Consider the following 17,594-nt stretch of genomic DNA (forward strand, 5'->3'; position numbering starts at 1 on the left):
ATCATGTTCAAACCACAATAAACACATGTGTTAGATGGGCCACTCAACTTTATGGGGAAGGCTTAAGACATGTAAACTTGTGTTTACTTGTCACTTATGAAATTTGTTTTTAACTATGTTGGATATATTTTTTAAGTTTTAAAAAGTATTCTTTGTACCAGTAAACTCTGGTAAAATCTAAACTAGTAGGTTTGTGGTGTAATGTTTATACAATTACTAAGATGATATGCAGGGTAGGGGCTACATTACCTGGGAGCAGAAACCAATTTTAAAAAACTAGAATCTAGAATACAAGGTTGATATACTGTTAAGCAAGGTATCCACAGTTGCTGAATATTATTTATTTAAAATATTTATATGCAACTTTTTTTCAAAGAGCTCAAAAAATTTTGTACACTATATGTATTTGAAAATGTTACGGTAAAAATGAAAGAAAGATTACTGCTATTCAGAATTTCTTTGTCTCTTTTTTCCGTAACTTTTTTTTTTTTTGCATTTTAAACCGATTTTAATTCTTCCTATTGATTCCTAATTCCACTGCCCAACCAACTCTAGTTTATCTTTCAGTATGGGTCTTCTTCCACCTCAGTGTTCTATACCTGGGTGAAAGGTAGGATACCAGGCTTATCATGGAACAGTTTGCAAGGAAGCAGAAATATGTTCACTTACGGTGTGTGTAGACATTTCCCTTTGGAAAATCAAATTGTAGCACATCTATGTGCTAAATGAAATGGAGGTTTTACTTTTTCCTGTCCCGACTCAAGACTTAGCAGCACTTATATTGATTATGCATCAAGATCTGAAAGGGATAGTGGGGGAAGATCCTCTCTTTAAATAAAAAGAAATCGTTGGAGCACCTACCTAAATAGAAAATGCAGAAACACAATTAAGTAGTCTTGAGGTTAATTTCAGCACAGGTAAGAGAGCAAACAACCCTGTACAGTGAAGATCTAGATTAATGCAGTAATGAAAATAACCTATCCTTATAACTCAGTTATTCTTGTGCCCTCTTCCCTCCTCAGTAATAGTGCTTTCAGTCTGGATTATTTTAAAGTTTTCCTCAATAGTCTTTTTCATTTTGCCCATGTAAATTCAAAGTTCCTTAACAAAAGGTATAGTGAAGCTTCTGATTTGATCATAATAAACAAACTTTATATCTATTCAATATACTATAGGGAGTCTCAAGGTGACTGAAAAAGGTAAAAAGATCTCTTAGCAAATGCCATGAGGGCAGGAATTTTGTTATGTTTTGTACACTGCTTTATACCCAGTACCTGGTACATAGTAGGCATTAGATAAATATTTGTTGAATGAATGGGAAGAAATTCTACAAGTATTATGTGATTTCATTAAGAAAGGTAGGTTTAAATCAATGTATTTTATGCTACCCAAATCTAAGAATGACCCTTAAAAAAAAAAAAAAAAATGGCATTTATCTGAATTTTCAAAACCCAGGCTTCTACCAAGACTGAAATAATGGGGTTAACGTTTTTTTTCCAAATTCATATTCTGAAAATATATGAAATTAATATCAAAGAGCCTATACTTTGACAAAGTAGGTTTTTGAGCAGATGTTGGTTTGGCTAAGGATTCTTTTTTATTGTTCGGCAATGCTTGTAAAAGAAGAAATCTGGCATAGACTTTTTCAAAATAATATACAAAAAAAAGTTATTCCAGGTACTAATAAATGAACAGGAGTTGTAATGTGTTACATTATATAGCAATTTTGACTTTTAAACAGTATCTGATTAGTTTTTTTTCTGAAAAAGTTTGTTCAAACTAATTTGTTACTGGGTTTATTCTCAGACTGATGGCTTTTTCCTCTCCATTTTTTCTGTGATCTCTAGTTAACAACTTTTAATGTTAGTTATCTTCTCTGCTTTTGCTAAGCCTTTGGACAAACAGTTAAAAAAAAAAAACCTCTCAGCTTTAAAATGTTAGACCTCACTTTCATACTGGCTTTTCATAGCCAAATTTCCTAAAATGTATCAGTGATTAAATGAGAGTAAATTTCCCATGAATTAAAGTTAATTCTCTTACCTTCTGTGTAGTTCAGGGAACTCTACTCAGTGCTCTGTGGTGACCTAAATGGGAAGGAAATCCAAAAAAGAGGGGATATATGTATATGTATGGCTGATTCACTTTGCTGTATGGTAGAAACTAACACAGCATTGTAAAGCAACTATACTCCAATAAAAATTAATTATTAAAAAAAATAAAGTTAATTCTCTTAAAAATTAAGAATTTTGATGTATTTCAAAAAATAATGCCATTTTATTTGACAGATGGAATGTGTTATAATGAATTTAGTATTAATTCCAAACATAAATCAATAAACAACTTGGGCCTCTAGCTGTAAGTGAAATTCTATAGGTAGGAAAACTGACTGACCCCCACCTCCCATAGGTGCTGTCCTGCTGTGGAATCCCTTTGCTCAGTTTTCTCCTATCCAATCAGGTGGAATGTTTCACAGGCACATGGTTTATACAGCTCAAAATAACTTGGGACCTGTGAGCTGACAAATGCTCTGGCTCCGGTGGTGACAGGTTGTCCAGCTTCTAACAGCCATCTTCACTGAAACTAAGGTTAACTCCTCACTCTACGGACGGCTACTCTCCATTTCCAAGGGCGTGAAGAATTTTCTTTTTCTCCTGTGCTTTCATCTAAAAGTTCTCCTTGGATAATTATCATCACGGTGGAGTGTTTGGACATCCTCATCTGGGTCAACTAAAAAAAGAAAGGTAATATCCAGATTTAAGTTCTCAAGTGTGTTTTGATAACAAGAAACTGACAATGGGAAAGGGATATTTCCGAGACCTAATTTCTGTTGTTTAGAGTAAAACCGAGGATAACTTTCTAATTACGTATGATGGGACACAAAATTATGTGAAAAATAAAGTTTTCTACGTGGTCAAATTTTGGAGGGGATTGATGAGACCCTCAGTGATCACAGCCTACTCGGGTCCTAAAGGAAAATATCTTAACAGAGAAAGTCGTGACATGTGTATCACCATGGGCATTTTCCATACATTCATTTATTAAAATTACAGTGTTTGTATAGAGAATATGTGTGCAATGCCTATTTCCTTTTAAAAGGAAATCAAATCTAAAATAATATGACTCCATAGTTAAAGACTTTCATTTAACATTTTTTTTTATCATGTAAAAGGATATGCTTGCTATATTTAGTGTTGGGAGATCTGCTCCCTGGATTAATGTACACAACAGCTGCAGAAAGTCTTGCTCAAAGGACATTGCTCTTTCTTTCTCCTTTCTCTCCCCCTCTCTCTCTTTCTCTCCCCCCCCCCCCTCCCTCCCTCCCTCCCTTTTCAGCTGCATCAGAAAGACACTTGACAGTCAGTGGCAAGTGTTTGGCTTGGTACATTGCACTATTAGCAGTAATTAGATGCACAACTTGAATTATATTTTAATAACCGTATAAACAAAGAAAAAGAAAACATGAGTTAATCTGTATTTCCATTCCCAAAAAGTGAACATTACAGTAAGGGTGCTAAGAAATTTTATTATCTTATCAACAGATTTTTTTACTCATACTTGTTAAAGATACTAGCATCAATCAGTTTGAAAGAAACAAAACAGCTAACCAGTTTCCTTTCTCAAAAAATTATTATTCAACTACTTTCACATTGGTAATGATGAAGTGAATTCTACAAGCTCTAAATTTAAAAACTGTTATAACTTTTTAGCCTCTCCTTAATAATAACTCCTAACTTCACATAAAATCCATATAATCCTTTTCTAGGAAATTGAGAATGTCTACACTTATAGCTATAATAAACATATTTTTAAACAAAAATTAAGATATGCTGTCTGATACACCATTTGACAATAAGCAAAATAGTTAAAATCAAGGCCATCCCATGAAATCTGAAATATATGCACACCATACTTACTTTGTCGGGACACAAAATTATAAACATTACAGAATCTTACAATAATGGAGTATGAAACAAACAGTTGGACATTATCCAAATTCTGGAGGTTTGTCTCTATTCCCACTTATAGAATATGGCTAATGTTACTGGAACTCCTAACAATGTATTAAAGCGCCAGTGTTCCATACGTGTATAATTTAGAATACAGACTCTACTACAGACTCCAATACATCTATTGTATAATAGAATATAATTTCTAGCTTACAAAGGCACACGTTCAATGGAATGGACTCAGAACCACAATTCACAGACATAAGAAACTGAATGAATTTTTATCCCAACAGGGTTTTGGAATTCATAGAGATGGTTTTTCAAACTTATTTTTGAAGAAACGGGACTACAGGTAAATTAGGTTTCACTGTGAAAGGACTTTAATGAACTAATGTTAGTATATGAAAAGGTGACAGCTAAATTTTTTAGGTTAACTCCTCGATGCAATAGAAGTAATGAACTCAGCTCATTAACCTGAAAATAGAAGATGAATGAGACTGCTAACCCCAGAATAATTAGTCTCCTCATTGACATTGAGATTTGACAAAGGCATTGCTTGTAGCATGGTGTTATTGCCTATAACAAGCCAAAAAGATGAAAAGATTTTCTTATCTCTTTTCCTCTCTTAAGAGATATAGAAGGATCAAACACCACAGAATATTTTCTTAAATTTCTATGGTGCTTTACAGCTGACAAAGAGCTTTTAAAACTGCTAAGGCGTTGGGCTTTTGTTTAAAGGGAACAACCCATGTACAGACAAAATGGTGTGTTGAGAAACTTAAGAACATATTTTCAGCAGTTACATTTTTGGTGGGCACAAAAGTTGGTGTGACTATTTACCTGCAGTCACTGAAGAGTTCCTACAGTTCTGTATAACTAGAGTCACCTTGACAAGCTCTGTATAGACTGTGTGCTACATAGCCCTCCACTTGGAGTCACAATGCACCCCACAGTCTGAGAGAGGCCCAGCAGAGCCTTCACACCACGGGCTGGAACTAGAACTAGATCTTGAGATCACAAGCCGAATTGGGGTACTTGCTCCTCTCCCAATCTAACAAATGTGTCAATTAGGGAAGTTATCATTTTTCAAATCCTTAAACACCTAAAGAAAATGGACCCAAATATTAAGAGGCTGAAGAAGGATGAAAACGTTTACATTTTTTTTCTTATTTAAAATGAATCTTTGAGTTAATGGGGATTGACAAAGTTTTCTCATTTGGGACTTCGGTATAAGAGCTAAGTTCATCATGAGTGGTGAATTGAGAGTGAAAGAAAGCCTCATTTTTGTGACTACCACCAAACCCTTTTTTTGGCCCTAGATTCCTGAAGCCATCTTACTTGGCTTCATTACCTTTTTTAAGGGTCATAGAATTTACTTCTATACTATTTATTTGCTATATTTCAGATTAAATACTAACTTTGGGCTCTGGTTTTGGTATCCTTTACACTAGTGTTCCCCTACAGAAAAGGATTACCTTGAATTTGTATAGTGTCTACATTTCTAAAGTTCTTTCACAAACAAACCTACGAAGTAAGCAGCATAGTTCTGCTCCTCAGTTTAGAGGTGAGTTAATTAAAGATGTCTATCTTTTCCTATTCCAGCTCTCTAGCCAAATAACTATTAAATATTAGTCTGTTTTTATGTTCCCCTAGTAACCAGATTTGTTTTCTCATTTAATATCTAAGAATATTTCATAGCCAGAAAACTTCAGTATTCATGTTTTAATCCAAGTTACTTCATATTAGGTTTTGCTAATTCTCTGGTCAATGCCCTGATTTAAATGTTCATATTATAACCAAAAGATGAGTTTATAACTCATGTTATTTCCAACAAGGTCTTCTCAGAACCTACAGAAGAATAGTGTTAACATGACTTGAGAAATATGCCCAAAGGTATCAGCATTAAGTTTTGTTTTTGTAAACCAGACTCCTAACATTTTCAGCAAGTTCTTAGGTCAGATCCTCTTTTCAGGAAAATTCGTAGGGAAAAAATATAGATATTTAGCAAAAGAAAGTGAAGAACATTCAATAAGCATTCTATGTGGCTAAATTAGTTTACATGATTTACTAAAGTTGGTCTTGATGCCACATTAACTGCCTCATTTCAAACCTAAGACCATTTCATCAAAAGCACAATCTGTTTTCAATGGCATTTATTCATTCTTAGTTTGAAAGCAGTGTAATATCTGTTTCAATTTATAATAAGCAGAAAGAAGGAAGCAATGTCCAATGTCACCTGAACGCACCAGCTGAAATGTCTAAGAGAACTTTGACATTTGTCAAATGAAATGTTTAAGAGAACCCTTCCTAAAACTTGTTCCTGCCTCATCCCAGTAAATAATTCCTCCACTCACCTAGTTGCTTAGGCCATAAATACTGGAGTCACTCTTGACTCTGGTCTTTCTCTTGTACCCTACTTTCAATCCATCAGCAAATCATACTGGCTGTATTTTCAAAAGATATCTCAAATCTGACCATTTCTCGCCATCTTCCTCTAATACTACTCATTGATCCAAACCAGCATCATCTCTTGCATTCTTTGCATAGCAGCCACAATTGAACTTTTTCAAAACCATGTCACCTGCTTCAAAAAACTTTAAAATGGTTTCCCATTCACACATTTAGTAAAACTCAGAGTCTTTCCCATGGTCTGAAAGATCTTACATGCTCTAGCCTTCCACTCTTCTTTCTTACTCACCTCCTGGCCCACTGGGCTTGACTTGGACACACCAAACATTCACCTCCCTTGGCCTTGACACTCACTTCTTCCTCCCAGATGGTCACATGGCTAACTTCTCCACTGCATGAGAAGCTTTGCCTGACATTCCTAGCCAAAATATCAGTAGCACACCTTCTCTACCTCATCGTTCTCTATTCCCTTGCCCTACTTTATTTTTCTTCTTAACATTTATATCTTCACTACTAGAATGTCAACTCCATGAGGGCAAGGACTTTGTCTTTTGTTCACTGATGAATCCTCAGGGCCTAGAAGGGTGCCTGGCACATAGTAAATGCTCAGTTAATATTTATTGGATAAATAAATGAAAGCTGGGTTATCCATAATAGCTCTTGGGTTTTTTAAAAGTATAAGTTTTGTAACAGATAGTTTTAAAATTAATGCTTGAAAGAGAAAGTAATACATTTTCATATTTCCTATTTTAGGTAATATTTATCGGTTTAACAATTTATACATGCATTTCCACCTGAGAACCATCTGAGATGGAATTGTTATTATACCATTTGATAGATGAGGATAATTGAGATTCAGATGCATTAAGTGACTTGCTCAAGATAGCAAAGTTATTTAGTGTTGGAGCTGGGATTCAAACCCAGGTTTTTTATTATAATCAGCTGTTCTTTGATCCTTCTGGTATGAAAACAAAGCATAATTCCAGTTATTTTATCCACCATAAATAAATTTTTATTTGAAAGTCACTTTGAAGTTATTACTGCTTTTACCAGTTTATATTTTTTCTTTGTGTCTGTAAGTTTCCTTTGTAAATATGATTTCTATTTATCTGTCTTACTTTAGCCTGCAACTTTAAAAAAAGATAAACAACCATAGATTTAGTAGGAAATTCTAATGAACAAAAGAATTCAACAGATACTTTTTGATCACCTTCTATGTGCTGTGTGTGTACAGAGATGAGGGTGTACAAAACAAAATGAGGTAGACAGAAAAGTAAATAGGCAAATATGTATCATAATAAGTGCTGTGTTTGGGGGTTAGGACAGTGAATTTTGGCAGCACACTGGAGAGGTACCCAACCCAGAGAAAAGAAGAAATCCCAGGGCCAACTCTCGGCTAAGAAGTGAAGATTGTATACGACTTGGCCCACTAAGATAGTGAAGAGAGGTGGAGAAAGGGAGCAGCCTGAGCAAAGAGGATATGTACAAAGATCTGAAGGCAGCATGGTTTGTTCATGAGACTATGCATATTTCACAGAATACAGATACGCTGAATTAACTACAAATTCAAGTTCAGTTTCTCTTCAAAGTGTGTCCTTGGATCAAGTCACGTCACTAGTTCTACTTCTTATCATGGTACGTGGCCACAGTTGTTAAATAATAATAAATAATAGTAACTACCATATATTGAACATTTACTAGATGCCAAGCACATTAATCACCCTTCAACTTATGAAATGGCTACTGTTATTACCCCTGTTTTACAAACAAGCAATCTGAGGCTTACAGAGGTTAAGTAACTTTCTTGAGTTTATACAGCTAGGAACTGTCAGAACTAGGATGTGAACCCGATCTATCTAACTCCAAAGTGTTAGGTAACAACTGTTACATTCAAACATTAAAGAAATCCTTAATTTTGAATGCTTGAAATTTTTGTTCTAATAATTTCTCATGGCTATAAGCATCAGAACAGGCACACATTTACACCTCAACTGGCTCCTTTTTTTTTTTTTTTTTTTTTTTGCCGCACTGCAGGGCGTGTGAGATCTTAATTCCCCAACCAAGGATCAAACCGTGCCCTCTGTAGTGGAAGCACAGAGTCTTAACCACTAGACTGCCAGGGAAGTCCCATTGGCTCCTTTTCTTTAAAAAACAACAACAAAGACATAGTTGTAGAGAGAAGTGATTACTTACATGTGTATTTTCTTCTCTATTTTCACCATACATATAAACTTTTTGGAAGTTCTTCAACATTAACATCACCTTTACCCATGTACTGTTATTTTACTAACATCAGCTGAGTGTTCATTATAGTGGCTGGCCCCGTTTTACGAGATTTGCAATCGTAATGTTATTAATCCTCACTCCCCTGGGAAATAGACATTATCCATGTTTTACAGATGAGGAATCCAAAGATCAAAGAAGTTAAGTAATTTTCTCAAAGTCACACAACTGCTAGGAGATGAAGCCAGAATTTGAAAACAGATTTATCTGATTCCAAAGCCAATGTTCACTCCGTGTTGCCTCAAGATAAAAGTCATCTTAAAGAGCTAGAGACAAAGTTACATTAAAACACAATATACAGTAACGTCTAACTAATAGAGAGAAGACCATCCTGATTTATAAAGCACTGAATTTCCCCCCTCACATTTAAATATATACAGAAACTCAAACTTGATTAATGGGATAGTTGATTTACAAATGGAAAGGATTTTCAATCAGTATATTAATTACATTTTCAAATAGCATTTTGCACCTTACTTCAATACCTTTAACTATTCCTCTACAAAGTTAATGCACAGAGACAAATTTTCAGCTGGGATCTCAATTACATTTTCATATACTATTTTGTATATCATTCACTGTGCTTCAAAATTTAAAATAGCCATATAGTTCTATTTAATGAGCATATCATACTAATTTAACTAATTTCTTATTGGACATGGTTCCAATTTTTTAATATTATCATCCATACTATGATGAGTATCGTTGTAGATAAATCTTTGCACCCATCCAACCCCACTGCATTTTCAATTAATCTTTTTTTAAGGCACAATAAACCTCACCCAAACAAGTGGCTCCAGTAGTGTTCATCTCAGGCTATGGCAAGCATATGAAAAAACATTTTGCTGTAGGTTATCCTTTTAGCCATCTTTAATTGTCCTCTCAAGGTGACTGCCTACCTTGTCAATTTAGAGGTTAGTTCTAGATAGCACTCTAAAAGTTTGAGAACTAGGGCAGTCCCTAGGAAGCCCTATTTGTAATATTTTGTGATATTACAAATATTTTTATTTATGATATGAGGCTGTCATATAAAAGAAAGAAGAGAAATTAACTGAAATAAATTTTGTCATAGAATGTTAAAGCCGGAAAATATTTAGGAGATTACTTTCCTCTCCATCTTCCAAGCACAAGGCACACAGTAGCCAAGAATGGCAGATAGTCTTCATCTCCATTACCATCTCTGAGTGGCGCGTGGTGGCTGAGGGACTGGAGAGTTAAAAAAGTGAAGGTCAATGGCAAGAATACTGTAATCAGTTAGCTACATCCCTTAAGGAGGAGAGAGAGGAGTAACAGCCTATGGGTTACAAGCTTGCTATCCTTCTAGTAAACGTGTGAGTGAATAAATGGGTATAACATAAATAATATGAAAGTAGTTTGCATTACCAAAATTTCTAGTCCAAGGACTTTGAACAAAAGTTATTGTACTATTTTTATAAGACTTTAAGAATTATTTATTTTTGAATAAATATACCCATATAATTTATGTTAATATATAATTGATTAGAATATACTCGTATAATTACAATTTAAAAGTAAGAAAAGGGTATACAGTGAAAAGTGTTCTGTCTTGCACCCCACTTCCCTGGCTTCCATATCCCCTCTTCACCAATGTTAATTTAAGAGATTTTTTTAAAACCTAGGCTCTAACTCACACCTTTGTAGAAATTAAAATAATCATACCTTATTTGAAAAAACTAAATCATTATAGTTTTCAAGAGCACACGGAGCCTAAAAACAACACTGAATTTAAACAACTTGTCTCTAGTCATAAAATAAAAGCATTATTTATTTTCATGAGCTAGATCAAGTTTATATTTTCAGTAACTAGATGAGATTATATTGTCAACATCTTTTAATTTCTGTTATTTTATTACATTCAGGGTAAGGGGGAGAGGATGGAGGGAAAACTCTCTGTGTATGAAAGCACTTTAAAACTAAAAACCCCTTACAGATATTATCAAAATTATGTTTAGAAATTACATTTAATATCTCTATAGTTATAGCATAGCTTTCAAAATTGAACTTGTATTTAAAGAATTTAATAAAGTGATAATCACCCATGTCTAATTTCAGGGAAACCTCATTCAGTTCCTCTCCATTTTACAATTTGAGAATAATAATCTTTAAGTCTTTAAAGTAAATTTTGTGAAAGTATCAAAACTAGGCAATTTTTATTTTCAGATTTAAGTTCTTAAGCATCTATCATGCTATAATAAACATAGACTTGTTATTCTGTAGAAATGATCCAAACTTTTTGTTATTATTGCTATTTTGTGACAGCATGCAAGACGACAGCCTAGAAGCTTCTACTTCCATATCTCAGCTTCTAAGAGAGAGCTATTTAGCTGAAACTAGACATCAGGGAAACAATGAGAGGAGTCGAGCAGAGCCTTCCTCCAACTCTTTCCATTTTGGCAGTCCTTCTGGAGCTGCTGAAGGTGGAGGAGGCCAAGATGACCTTCCAGATCTTTCAGCCTTCCTGAGCCAAGAAGAATTAGATGAAAGCGTCAATTTGGCAAGACTGGCAATCAATCATGACCCTTTGGAGAAAGCAGATGAAGCCCAAGCTAGAAGATGTTTTTCTTCTGATCAGATGAAACACTCACCTAAATCAAGTTTTGACCCTAACTTCTGCCAGGATAACTCTCAAAGTCCTACCAACTCTAAAGAGAGCCTCCAGGAGGCAAAAAGGCCACAGTATAGTTCTGAAACCCAGTCCAAAAAAGTATTCTTAAATAAGGCTGCCGATTTCATTGAAGAGCTGTCATCCCTTTTCAAAGCCCATAGCTCCAAAAGGATTAGACCTCGTGCCTGCAAAAACCACAAGAATAAATTGGAATCTCAAAGCAAAGTTATGCAGGAAAACAGCTCCAGTTTCTCAGATCTGTCAGAAAGAAGAGAAAGATCTTCTGTTCCCATCCCTATCCCTGCAGATACCAGGGATAATGAAGTGAACCATGCCCTTGAACAGCAGGAAGCCAAGAGGCGCGAAGCTGAGCAGGCTGCCAGTGAGGCAGATGGGGGAGACACCACCCCGGGGTCTTCTCCTTCATCTTTGTACTATGAAGAACCTCTGGGGCAACCTCCCCGGTTCACTCAAAAGTTACGGAGCAGAGAAGTTCCAGAAGGAACCAGAGTACAGTTGGATTGCATAGTGGTAGGAATTCCACCACCTGAAGTAAGGTAAAAATGTCCCATTAGTAATGTTTGGTAATTACTTTCCATCTACTGTGATCCTCTTCATTTTATCTTTCACGTGTGTGGTTTCAAAAATTATATACTCCCTTTGAGTCAGAGTTTAAAGCAACACTGTCTAAGAGAAGTGTAATATTAGACATACATGCAATTTAAAATTTTCTAGTCATCACATTTTTAAAAAATAAAAAGAACTGGGTGAAATTAATTTTTAAAAATATATTATTTAACCAATATATTAAAAATATTACCATTTCAATATGTAATCAATATAAAAATTATTAATAGGATATTTTACATTCCTTCTGTCACCAGGGCTTCAAAACTCAATGTGAATTCTGCACTTACAGCACATCTCAGTTTGGATGCTAAATATTCCTAGGAAATACTTAATGTGCATTTAGATTTCAAAAAACTGTAGTTGAAAAAGTAGATTGTAAGACCCAAGTTGTTCCAAACATACTTAAAAGTTCTGTAAGAACTGAATTGAGTATTGGCTTTTACATTTAAATTAATTAAAATTAAACACAATTAAAAATTCAGTTCCTCAGATGCACTGGCCACATTTCAAGTGCCCAATACCACATGTGGCTAATGAACATGTATTAGCTCAGGTCTACAGCCTGTAGCTTAAAAAACAAAGTATTTATGACTCAATAAATACCTGTGGTATTATTTAATTAAAAAAAAAACAAATAATAGAATAAAGTCTGATAGAATAAAGGTAGAATAAGGCTGTGGCAAAGATCAATTTAAAGATTTATTTTACATGTATTGTATTTATTATATACTTTTTGATATCCACTTAATGAGCACTCTTCTCCCTAATGCCCAAGTCTTCCCCTAATATGACTGATGAGTAGAAAGGATATTCATCTTTTATGTGTCTACCATCAGCTTTTCTGTGAAGTAAGTAAAGCTTAAGCTTCAAGGCTCTTCATGTGCACAGGCTACATCTAATTTTGTGTTCTAATTTTATTTTATTTTTTTAAGAGGTCTTTATACTTTTATGAGCTTCAGGCCCCACAAAATCTGGATCCAGCCTTAACTCCCAGGGTGACATTTGCTACCTCTTGTATTATAATGTAATAATATATGAATAATGTGCTGGAAATATATTACTTTTATAGAGAATTACTGGTATTTAGAGTCCTATAAGAGTTACTTTGCCTCCCTAACCACCTAATTACTACTAGAATACTACTTAACATTTATTCTAGTTATGTAAGCAGGACCTCATCTTCTTTTTGCAAAATATTCATATTATAGGGTAGTAATAGCACTAGTATTAATAATATCTTTAATTATGTATTCCTATTGATTAAAGGGATTTTAGTATAAAAACATATTCGTATATTGAATTTTGCTTTTCAGAGTCAACATAAGGCAATATTAAATATTATTTCTACAATGGCGTATACATTTTTACTATCTAGTTATCCAACTGACCTCCTTGAGGGCAGGGGTTCTATTGTTTTACCTTTGGATCTTGAGCACCAAGCATGGCTTCTAGCCTATAGTAGTTATGCATAATATAGTAGTCACTAAGTTATGAGTAAACTAACGCATAAAGAAACAGGAAAACAAGAAACTCAACTTAGATTTAAATCAGGAGTGATACAGTTGGACTAAGATGTGGCAAAGGGTTGGAACTGCACAACACAGGGCAGTGTCTACCCTTCTACTCTATGCAAGCCTGATGACACTCCCTGGAACTCTGGTCAGTAATGTTGGCAAGATGTCATCATAGCACCATGATGTATACCACCCAGTGGCATCTGGTCAGTCTAAGTAAGCTGGTAAGCACTCAAGTTACGGCACACATACAACTTACTTAGATTAATCCTATCCATTCCACTAGTTTCTGGTCATAGATTGGACTCTTTCAAAAAAAATTAGACCAGATCGTTCAAGACTCATCCTCCCCATTCTCGACCATGACAATCTCAGATACAAAAAAGACTTCAGTGCTCCCGTGAGAAAAACTACCCAGGAAGAATTACAAAATACCCATGCCTTGAAAAACAAAGTAACCTGGTGGTCACTCAGAAACTACTCAATCGACCAATTAAACATTTACAAATTTAAAAGTGAAAGAAATATATACAACTTCCATGTAGCAATACTAATTTTTACCTGGAGAGCATTTCTTCAGTGATAGAATTCATGCCTGTATCCCAACCACTGTTTTGGTGGCAGGAAATTAATATGTACTCACTAAGTATTTTCTGAATTTCATGACAGTAATCATATTAAGAAAAAACTTAGGATTTTCCAAATAGACTATTAGCTGTCATTATTTTCCTAAGTACAGAACTTATATAACTCTAATCACAAAGCAAATATGTATTGAGCTTTTGCTCTAAACTCAGCACTGTGACCAGTGCAATGAAAGAGACGATATAAATGTGTCCCTGCTCTCAAGGAACTTGCAATCCAGTTAAAGAAATCATCCTAACTCTACTCAGTACTCTGTAATGACCTACATGGGAAAAGAACTTAAAAAAGAGTGGATATATGTATATGTACAACTGATTCACTTTGCTATACAGGAGAAACTAACACAACATTGTAAATGAACTATAATCCAATAAAAAAATAATGATAATAAAAAGAAATCATCCTAACTTTTATAGGACAACCATAAGACTATCAGACTTCAGAGAAGGTCTGGAGGACTAGAAAGGTCAAAGAAGACTTCAGAGACATAAGGGGATTTTAGTTGAACCTTGAAGAGTAAGAAGAAGTTAGGTAGAAATTTAACTCATTTATTCATTCAACAAATACCTACTGAGTTACTAAAGTGACTCATTGATGGTACAAAACAATTGGGAGCTATTGGAGGTCAGGGACCTTGTTTTGAAACCAAGTCTAAAACTCTTCTAAGAGGGCAGCTCACAGTCTAATAGAGGAATCAGACAGACATATAATCAAAACATTGCAATACTGTGTAATAAGGGCTGTAACAGAAGTATGTATAGGATGCAATGGCAGCTCAAAGGAAGATGTGATATTTTGCCTGAAGTGCAGGATGAAGGAAGCATTAACGCTGGAGGTGCCACTTTAGTTGAGAAAACTAAGGGTGGAAGAGGAAAGCAAGGGGAAAGGCCTAGAGACGAATGTTTTCAGGGAACTGCAAGTACTTGGCTATGTGACGAACATGGGATAACAGGTGAGGAAAGATGAGAGAAAAGACGGAAGAAGCAGGCAGAGGGACAGGTCCTTTTAGGCCAGGTCAACTCAACATGTTTACATAAAAGTACAGATGCTGGAATAGTAATAATATCTTTAGATGACAGTGAGGAGACTGAACTAACTGGAAAACAGTGGAGCCAGATGATTTCGAAAAGCCTTGAAAGCAAAGTAGAATAGTTCAGAAGTGGTTTCAAAAGCAAGTGGAAAACATTTAAGGTTGTGTATAAGGACGTACTAAGATGAAAGGGAGAATTTAAGTAGAGTTAGTCTGGAAGAATGAGTTAGACCCCAAAAGAATGGAGCCATGAGGCCACTTAGGAAGCTGTGAAGGGTATTCCAGGCATCAGATGCTCTGATCAGACCAGGGTAGGGGTAGTGCGAAAGCAGAGAAAAGATGTGAGAGGGCAATATTTAGAATAAAAGAAACCAAGCCGAACTTGGTGACCGACTAGACAGGACGGATGAGTTTGAAGCTGGGTACCTGAGAGAACTCTGGGGTCACTGTCAAGGTCTGAGAAACTGGAGGAGGTGGATGATTTGAGTCTGAGGAGATGGAGGGACCATATCCAGTAGACAGTCAGAAATGCAGGATTGAAGGTCAAATGAGAGGGTAGTGGAACTGGAGACATTCCAAGGAATGCCCTGGGCACTGGGAAATTTGGACACAGTATCTCTGGCATTACAAAGGGACTATAAATACAGGTAACACTTGGAACTAACTTCTAGCTGTGCTAGACTGGGCCAGGGTTTTCCAACCTTCTTTTGGCAGTAATTCCTCCCCCCATTCTTCTCCCCACAGGAAATCCATTACATTACCCCACTACATACTTCACACACACACAAACTTTTTTTTTTCTTTTCTTTTTTAAAAAATTTTTATTGAAGTATAGTTGCTTTACAATATTGTGTTAGTTTCTGCTCTATAGCAACATACACACACTTTTTAAAGATAAAATTAGTGCTTCTGGGATTGAAGAGAGTTGGGGTGGAGGGGAGCATGCAGTCCTACCTTGCTCACCACTGAAATTCCTAAAGCATCTCCATAGAACCCAGGAGCACAGATTTTGATTTGGAGAATGCCTTTAAAAATGCATTAAAATAATGAGACACTTTGGTTTGCCATAAAGGAAAACACAGTCAAAAAGAAAAGTATCCTGTTTGTTATTTTTGCAAGAAAATGTAAGACATATACCTGGCAACTGAGGTCTAACCTTGTATGTGTATGCCTCTTTGTGTTCTCAGTATTCTACCCATGTTTTTATAACCCTAGTTTAGCAAATTGAAGAATCCTTTTTGCCTATATTTGTTGATTTCCAAGTTGACTGGGAAGAAATTGTTTTGTTTTGTAAGGGTAGGATCCTATATCATTAAAGCTAGCTGTTTTTGAAAGCTTGTTAATCTTGAACATAGCTTCATTGGAGGAGCTGAAATACATTTATGCGTTACCCACAGATGAAAGAGTCTGCAGGAATTCACAGCAAATGGCCATGATCCCTTTTTGTATCCTGACTCAAAATTCTTTTCCCAGGAATGTACAGCTGGGTCACACTAAGTATGTTTGCTTGTACATAACCCTCTGAAGCAGCAAAAATTTACCTTTTATAGATGCTGATATCTGCTTTGGCTATTAAGTTTTTGCTATTGCTACTTCTGGACATTTGCCTGTAAGTGGCGTGCTGAGGAAACAAAAAAGGAAATAAATTAGCTGAAAAGACAAAGGATGGTTGGGAATTCCCTGGCGGTCCAGTGGTTAGGACTCCACGCTTGCACTGTCAAGGGCACCGGCTAAGATCTCACAAGCCGCGTGGTGTGACCAAAAAAAAAAAAGACAAAGGATGTTTTAAATGATATAGGGAAATTTAAAAATATTATAAATAATTATATATGATATGTAATGTAAAATACTATATAAACATTTTAAAACATTACATTATTTAGGGGCATTTTCTTCTACCTTTTGGGAAAATCTATATACTTTCATTTGCTCATTCATGCAACAAATACTAAGTGTTTATTATGTGCCATGTACTGTTACAGGCAGTAAGATTAAAGCAGCGAACAAGGAAAATTCCCTGCCTTCATGGATCTTAGAATCTAGAAAAGAACACAGACAAAAATTCCAGTGATTATATAATTACAATTGTGATAAATGTTATAAAGGAGGGTGCATAAAGCAAAGGGACCAAACCTTGTGAATGGGTTGGGGAAGGTTTTCCTAAAAAGTGGTATTTAAGCTGAGACATAAAAGATGACTAGGAGTTAGGCCAGCAAAGCGGAGTTTAGGGAAAAGTGTTGCAGGGTGAGGGAATAACAAATTTGAGGCAGTGAGACAATGGTTAACTTTAAGGAATTGAAGGAACTGATGTCACCAGAACATAAACAGTGAGGAGGAAATGGTCTGGGATAAGTTCAGAGAGGAGGGACAGAGGCTAGATTTCAAGAGCCTCCCAGAACAAGCTACTCAAACTGGGTCCCTGGACCAGCAAGTCAGCATCACCTGGAGCCTTGGTGGATATGCAAATTTGCAGGTTCTACCTTGGACCTACTGAATTAGGATCTCTAGAG

The 17,594-nt window shown here is 35.5% G+C and overlaps 1 protein-coding gene across 3 annotated transcripts in view; it reads left to right on the top strand.

The window, feature by feature from the left end:
• The first annotated feature begins 2,249 nt into the window (after window positions 1-2,249).
• MYPN (myopalladin) overlaps window positions 2,250-17,594 on the top strand; it is a 74,628-nt gene continuing 59,283 nt past the window's right edge. Inside the window, exons 1-3 of one of the 3 annotated variants that reach the window (XM_082408580.1) lie at window positions 2,486-2,741; window positions 4,241-4,299; window positions 10,920-11,822. In XM_082408580.1, the coding sequence (XP_082264706.1) occupies window positions 10,921-11,822 (902 nt within the window). In that variant the 5' untranslated portion in view covers window positions 2,486-2,741; window positions 4,241-4,299; window position 10,920. Of the gene's footprint in view, window positions 2,742-4,240; window positions 4,300-10,919; window positions 11,823-17,594 lie in introns of all 3 variants that reach the window. The other 2 variants (XM_082408579.1, XM_082408581.1) reach the window with 2 other exon arrangements.

Source organism: Balaenoptera borealis (genome assembly GCF_965194805.1).
Source record: "Balaenoptera borealis genome assembly, chromosome: 10".
Classification (NCBI taxonomy): domain Eukaryota; kingdom Metazoa; phylum Chordata; class Mammalia; order Artiodactyla; family Balaenopteridae; genus Balaenoptera; species Balaenoptera borealis.